The 7,491-nt window shown below is 52.2% G+C and overlaps 1 protein-coding gene across 1 annotated transcript in view; it reads right to left on the bottom strand.

Moving 5' to 3' along the window:
* Nucleotides 1-6,899: 6,899 nt before the first annotated feature.
* Nucleotides 6,900-7,491, bottom strand: part of NOSIP (nitric oxide synthase interacting protein) — a 25,048-nt gene continuing 24,456 nt past the window's right edge. The window contains exons 5-6 of the mRNA XM_017882034.1: nucleotides 7,451-7,473; nucleotides 6,900-7,373 (exon numbers count right to left, since the gene is read on the bottom strand). Of these exons, the coding sequence (XP_017737523.1) occupies nucleotides 6,940-7,373; nucleotides 7,451-7,473 (457 nt within the window). The 3' untranslated portion in view covers nucleotides 6,900-6,939. The remainder of the gene's footprint in view (nucleotides 7,374-7,450; nucleotides 7,474-7,491) is intronic.

Raw genomic sequence — 7,491 nt, 5'->3', positions numbered from 1 at the left:
GCCTCCCAGGTTCACGCCATTCTCCTGCCTCAGCCTCCCGAGTAGCTGGGACTACAGGCGCCTGCCACCTCGCCCGGCTAGGTTTTTTTTTGTATTTTTTAGTAGAGACGGGGTTTCACCGTGTTAGCCAGGATGGTCTCGATCTCCTGACCTCGTGATCCACCCGTCTCGGCCTCCCAAAGTGCTGGGATTACAGGCTTGAGCCACCGCGCCCGGCCCAGTTTTTGTATTTTTAATAGAGATGGGGTTTCACCATGTTGTCCAGGCTGGTCTCAAACTCCTAAGCTCAAGCAGTCTTCCTACCTCAGCCCCACAAAGTGCTGAAATGATGGGTAGGAGCCACTGTGCCCAGCCATTCTAGCTCGTGTTTTGCTGAGCATCTTTGCATGTCTTTGGGGTGGGAGTGAGGTACTGGAGTACCAGCTAGGCACATTTTTAGCATTAATCAATATTACCAATTCATTTCCCCAGTTTATGTGCCCACCAGCGTGGTAGACAAGTTCCAGCATCTCTACATCCTGACCGACGCTTATTAGAGGAAACTTTTGAACTGTTTTTGCTTTTAGTTCTTCCGTTGGTGACCTTCCCACTTTCACATCAGCAGATCAAATCCCCATGCTGTTGACAACACGCTGGGAGCAGAGAGCCAGGTGGAGCTTCTAACGAAGTCAGATCTTCTGATATTTTAAAAGCTAAGATACAATTCACAGGCCATAAAATTAACCCTTGGTTGGGCATGGTGGTTCACACTTGTAATCCTAGCACTTTAGGACGCCAAGGTGGGCAGATCACTTGAGGCCAGGAGTTCAAGACCAGCCTGGCCAACATGACGAAACTCTGTCTCTACTAAAAACACAAAAATTAGCTGGGCATGGTGGCACATACCTGTAATCCCAGCTACTCAGGAGGCTGGGGCAGGAGAATCACTTGAACCCGGAAGGCGGAGGTTGCAGTGAGCCAAGATCGTGCCACTGCACTCCAGCCTGGGGGACAGAACCAGACTTTGTCTCAAAAAAAACGAAACCCACACCCCATCGGCAGTCACTGTCCCCTCACTCTCTGCACTCCCAGCTCTGGACAGCCACTGACTACTTTCTGTTGCTATGGATTTGCCTATTCTGGGCATCTCATTATAAACGCAATTGTACGTGTGACCTTTCGTGCTGGCCTTCTTTAAGCATGTTTTCCAGATCCATCCACACTGTAGCCCGTGTCAGGACGTCATTCCTTTTTAGGACTGAGTAACATTCCATGGCACGGGCTAGACCACATTTTGTCTCCACTCATCAGCTGACGGGCTTCTGGGCTGTTTCCACTGCTGGGCTATGGTGAATCGTGCTGTTAGGGTCATTCACGTACATTTGTTTTGCCTCAGCCTCCCGAGTAGCTGGGATTACAGGCATCCACCACCACACCTGGCTAATTTTTGTACTTTTGGTAGAGATGGGGTTCCACCATGCTGGCCAGGCTGGTCTCGAACTCATGACCTCGTGATCCGCCCACCTCGGCCTCGCAAATCATGTACATATTTTTGTGTGGACCCATTTTCAGTTTTCTTGAGTAAATAACTAGGAGGGGAATTGTGGAGCTGATTTTTTTCTTTTATACATGTCTGACTTTGTCACCCAGGCTGGAATAAAGAGGTGGGATCATAGCTGGACCTCCTGGGCTCACAGCATCTTCTGGCTTCAGTCTCCCATGCAGCTGGGACTACAGGTGGGCACCACCATGCCCAGCTAATTTATTCTTTTTTGTAGAGATGGGGTCTTGCTACAGTGGCCAGGCTGGTCGCCAACTCCTGGGTTCAAGCAATCCTCCTGACTCGGGCTCCCAAAGTGTTGGGAGTATAGGCGTGAACCACCTTGCTTGGGCTGATTTTATTTTTTAGACAGACTCTTGCTCTGTCGCCAGGCTGGAGTGCAGTGGTGTGATCTCGGCTCACTGCAACTTCCACCTCCCAGGTTCAAGCGATTCTCCTGCCTCAGCCTCCTGAGTAGCTGGGACTACAGGAGGTGACACCACGCCCAGTTAATTTTTGTATTTTTAGTAGAGACGGGGTTTCACCATGTTGGCTAGGATGGTCTCCATCTCTTGACCTCGTGATCTGCCCCCGCCTCAGCTGTCCAAAGTGCTAGGATTACAGGTGTGAGCCACCGTGCCTGGCCATGCGCTGATTTTTAAAAAGAGAAGTGGAGCCTGTAATCCCTGCGCTTTGGGAGGATGAGGCGGGTGGATCACTTGAGGTAAGGAGTTTGAGACCAGCCTGGCCAATGTGGTGAAACCCCTTCTCTACTTAAAAAATACAAAAATTGGCCGGGCGCGGTGGCTCACGCCTGTAATCCCAGCACTTTGGGAGGCCAAGGCGGGCGAATCATGAGGTCAGGAGATGGAGACCATCCTGGATAACACGGTGAAACCCCATCTCTACTAAAAAAATACAAAAAAATACAAAAAAAAAATTAGCCGGGCCTGGTGGTGGGCGCCTGTAGTCCCAGCTACTCAGGCGGCTGAGGCAGGAGAATGGCGTGAACCCAGGAGGCGGAGCTTGCAGTGAGCCGAGATGGCGCCACTGCACTCCAGCCCGGGTGACAGAGTGAGATTCCATCTCAAAAGACAAGAAATGGAAGTGTTGGGTATGGTGGCTCATGCCTGTTATGCCAGCACTTTGGGAGGCCAAGGTGGACGGGTCACCTGAGGTCAGGAGTTTGAGACCAGCATGACCAACATGGCAAAACCCCATCTCTATGAGAAATATAAAAATTAGCCGGGCGTGGTGGCACATACCTGTAATCCCAGCTACTTGGCAAGAGGCTGAGGCAGAAGAATCGCTTGAACCTGGGAGGCAGAGGTTGCAGTGAGCCGAGATCTCGCCACTGCACTCCAGCCTGGGTGACAGGGCAAGACTCCGTCTCAAAAACAAAAAAAAAGAAATAGAAATGTAGTTTTTCACATGAAATCTCCCAGCTCCTTTTTTGCATTTGAAAACTTCATACGGTAAAATCCACTCCTTTTGGTGAACACTTCTGAATTCTCATAAACCAGAGTCATGTAACCACCACAATCAAAATCCGGAACTGTTCCTTCACACCCCACCTAGAATCTCTCTTACTACTCCCCACTTTGGAGTCAATTCCTTTTCCTACCCTGGCAACCAAAGCTTTGTTCCTGGTTCGTATAGTTTCGCCTTTGCAGTGTCAGAATAAATCTTCCTGTTTTTAATTGTTTTGAGATGGGGTCTTGCTCTGTAGCCCAGGCTGGAATGCAGTGGTGCCATCTCAGCTCACTGCAGCCTCCGCCTCCTGGGTTCGAGCATTTCTCCCACCTCAGCCTCCCGAGTAGCTGGGATTATGGGGGTGCTCCACCACACCCAGCTAATTTTTGTATTTTTAGTGGAGACGGGGATTCACCATGTTGGCCAGGGTGGTCTTGAACTCCTGACCTGGGGCGATCCACCTGCTTTGGCCTCCCAAAGTGCTGGGATTACAGGTGTGAGTCACCACACCCAGCCATCTTCCTGTTTTAAATTCTTTTTTCTTTTTTTTTTTTTTTGAGATGGAGTTTTGCTCGTTGCCCAGGCTGGAGTGCAGTGGTGTGATCTCAGTTCACTGCAACCTCCGCCTCCAGGTTCAAGCAATTCTCCTGCCTCAGCCTTCCAAGTAGCTGGGATAACAGGCCTGTGCCACCACACCCAGTTAAGTTTGTATTTTTTTAGTAGAGACAAGGTTTCACCATGTTGGCCAGGGTGGTCTCAAATACCTGACCTGAAGTGATCCACCCACCTTGGCCTCCCAAAATGCTGGGATTACAGATGTGCACCACTGTGCCTGGCCTATTTTTATTTATTATTTTATTTTAATTTTTATTTTGGAACAGAGTCTCTCTGTCGCCCAGGCTGGAGTGCAGCGGCGCGATCTCAGCTCACTGCAACCTCCACCTCCAGGTTCAAGCAATTCTCCTGCCTCAGCCTCCTGAGTAGCTGGAACTACAGGTATATGCCACGACGCCCGGCTAATTTTTTATATTTTCAGTAGAGATGGGGTTTCACCCTGTTAGCCAGGATGGTCTCAATCTCCTGATCTCATGATCCGCCCGCCTCGGCCTCCCAAAGTGTTGAGATTACAGGTGTGAGCCACTGCGCCCGGCTCATTTTTAAATCTTTACAAGTAACTACAATTTTCTGGAAGAGCTGTCTGTGAGCTTCTTGAAGCTGGAGCCCTTGGCAGGCACCTGCCATCAGTGCCACCAAGCCCAGGTCTTGCGCTAAACTTTAGACCACTGTCTAAGGAAACCCTGCTCAAAAAAGACAAGATTTGTCTCACTTCCTGTCTCTTCTGCTACAGCTGAAGCTGTGGTTCTGCTCTTGCTTCCTCTCGAAGTACTTTAGAACCTTAAATGACTCAAGCCTGTAATCCCAGCACTTTGGGAGTCTGAGGCGGGTGGGTCACTTGAGGTCAGGAGTTCAAGACCTGCCTGGCCAACATGGCGAAAGTCCATCTCTACTAAAAATACAAAACAAACAAGCTGGGTGTGCTGGCAGCACCTGTAGCCCCAGCTACTCAGGAGGCTGAGGCAGGAGCTGAGATCACGCCAGTGCACTCCAGCCTGGGCAACAGAGCAAGGCTCCATCTTTTTTTTAAAAAAAGAGAACAGATTGGAGCCAGGTCTTTGACCTCCCCACCCTGCACTGCACAAAGTGTCTGTGAACACAGTGGTGTTTAGGTTCCTCTGGGAAAACACTGGTGCAAGATTAGAACCCTTCAGATTATTACTGGGGGCAAGGGTGATCTGTTCAACATGTGAACAAGATGGGGGGTCTTAAAGGGCTGAGAAAGCTGGAAGGACTCGGTTGGTTGAGAGGTCTTGGGAAAGAGGACAAGGATTAGATTAAGGATGCTGAAGGAAAGGGCATGACATGGAACTCTGGGTATGGAGGCATGGGGTGGGAGCTTGTGGAGGTGGAGAGGCCAGTGGGTCTCTAGGGAAGGGAGGGGCATGAAGGATGGGGGAAGTCCAGGACAAAGTCTGGGGGGTCTCAGAGGCAACTGGCTCCTGGGGGAACCTGGTTTCTGTCACTCCCTCAAGCACATGTGACTTTGCTCAAGTTGTGCCTTCTTGATCATGCCACTGCACTCCAGCCTGGGGAGTGGAAAAGTATTACTCACTGAACAGGATGGTGCGTGCAACTGCGATCTTACTTTGGTTGAAACCTTATGTGTACTCTTACATAAAGACAAGGAAGGACAGAACCTAGGTGGCATCACTCTGTGAGGCAGGAATGCTGTCATTCTTGGTTTTGCTGTTGTTATTGTTGTTGTTTTTTGAGATGGAGTCTGTCGCGCAGGCTGGAGTGCCGTGGTGTGATCTCAGCTCACTGCAACCTCCGCCTTCCGGATTCAAGCAATTCTCCCGCCCCAGCCTCCCGAGTAGCTGGGACTACAGGCACCTGCCACCACGTCCAGCTAATTTTTGTATTTTAGTGGAGACGGGGTTTCACCGTGTTCGCCAGGCTGGTCTCAAACTCCTGACCTCGTGATCCACCCGCCTCGGCCTCCCAAAAAGTGCTGGGACTACAGACCTGAGTCACCACACCTGGCCTGTCTTTATTGTTTTAATCTTTGCTTGTCTCCATGCTGTTTTTCACACTGCCCAGCAGCTGCTTTTGTGACTTGATGGTTATTAAACACAAGGCCTTAAGGGCAGCCCCTACATTCCCAGTCAAGTCTGACGTCACCGGGCTGGTTCCTGGTCCCCGCTCTGCCCTCTGCTCCTTACATCTGCAAAGTACACTGCTGCTCCTGGGCCTTTGCACTCACGGTTTCCTCTTCCTTTCCCCCTCAGGCAGCCACAGGTGGGGGTGTGGTGCTCCTGACCGCCTTTCCTAGTCCGGGTGCTGCGCAGCACTTTCTCACAGAACTGCACTTCCTTTGTGGGTCTAATCACACTGCAGCCCGGAAGACACGCTCCTGGGCATTTCCTGTTCTTCAAACCTGCCAAAACTCCGGGAACCCTAACAAAGAACTCGAGGAATTTCTATGTAGCTCATTAAAGTGGCGCACTCACAGGGTCTTGGCTTAGACTTGGACTTCCGGCCACTCAACCAATTTTAATGCTGTGCATTTGTGTTCTATTCAGTTTTTTCTTTTTTTTTTTTCTTCTTTTGAGATGGAGTCTCGCTCTGTTGCCCAGGCTGAAATGCAATGGTGCGATCTTGGCTCACTGCAACCTCCGCCTCCTGGGTTCAAGCGATTCTCCTGCCTTGGCCTCTCGGGTAGCTGGGATTACAGGCGTGCACCACCATGCCCGGCTAATTTTTGTATTTTTAATAGAGACAGAGTTTCACCATGTTGGCCGGGCTGGTCTCAACTCCTGACCTCAAGTGATACGCTGGCCTCGGCCTCCCAAAGTTCTGGGATTACAGGCGTGAGCCACCGTGCCTGGCCAGATTTTTTTTTTTTTTTTTTTTTGAGACGGAGTCTCGCTCTGTCGCCCGGGCTGGAGCGCAGTGGCCGGATCTCAGCTCACTGCAAGCTCCGCCTCCCGGGTTTAGGCCATTCTCCTGCCTCAGCCTCCGGAGTAGCTGGGACCACAGGCGCCCGCCACCTCGCCCAGCTAGTTTTTTGTATTTTTTAGTAGAGACGGGGTTTCACCGTGTTAGCCAGGATGGTCTCAATCTCCTGACCTCGTGATCCGCCCGTCTCGGCCTCCCAAAGTGCCGGGATTACAGGCTTGAGCCACCGCGCCCGGCCAGATTTGGTTCTTAATGTGAGACCACATTCAAAATGCTTAGCCCGCTCTTTCAAACTCCAGCGTGCGCTGTAGGAGTTTTTTTTTGCACGGCCCGGCATTCTCGCCTGCCCTGTCCCCCGGGCGCCCACGCCGCGAATGAAGGCGCCACGTCCTTGAGCACCCAAGCCGGTTTATTTGGTCTCCCGCATACACTCAGGCCTGCATCACCGGCCGCGATTTCTCTGCTTGCAGCTTTACTCCGGAGCCGGCGAAGCCGGTACCGCCCTGGGGGAGGTAGAGAGAAGGGCGAGGTGGAGGCCGGCCCGGGGGTGACCGGTGGGGCTCCAGGTGGTAGTGGGGATTCCTAAGCGGGTCAAGGTGAAGCGGGTTGCTGGCTAAGGAGTAGGAGTTGGGAAGGGGGTGAGGCGACCGCAGTGGGCATAGATGGACAGGGCGCAGGGCACAGAGAAGAGGGTAGAGAGTGGCGGGGAGGGGCCTTGGGAGGGGACGTGTGAAGGAGAGGGGTGGAGCCTTGGAGGGATGGCGGCAGGGGAGGGGCGGGGCCTTAAAAAATAGGGCGGGGACGGGGCCTTGGAAAAGGAAGGAGAAGGCGGGGCCTGGGAGAGCAGGAGGAAAGCGAGGGGGGCCTTACAGAGCAGAGAAGAAGGCGGGGCCTTGGAAAGTTGGGGGAAGGGGAGGGGACGAGGCCTTGGAGGGGGTGAACGGGAGGGGCGGGGCCTTGGAGTGCTGCGGGAAGGGCAGGGG

Source organism: Rhinopithecus bieti, unplaced genomic scaffold (assembly GCF_001698545.2).
Source record: "Rhinopithecus bieti isolate Rb0 unplaced genomic scaffold, ASM169854v2 scaffold_12070, whole genome shotgun sequence".
NCBI classification, from domain to species: Eukaryota; Metazoa; Chordata; class Mammalia; order Primates; family Cercopithecidae; genus Rhinopithecus; species Rhinopithecus bieti.
The sequence above is the reverse complement of the archived record's forward strand: the minus strand, read 5'-3'. Positions and strand labels throughout refer to the sequence as shown.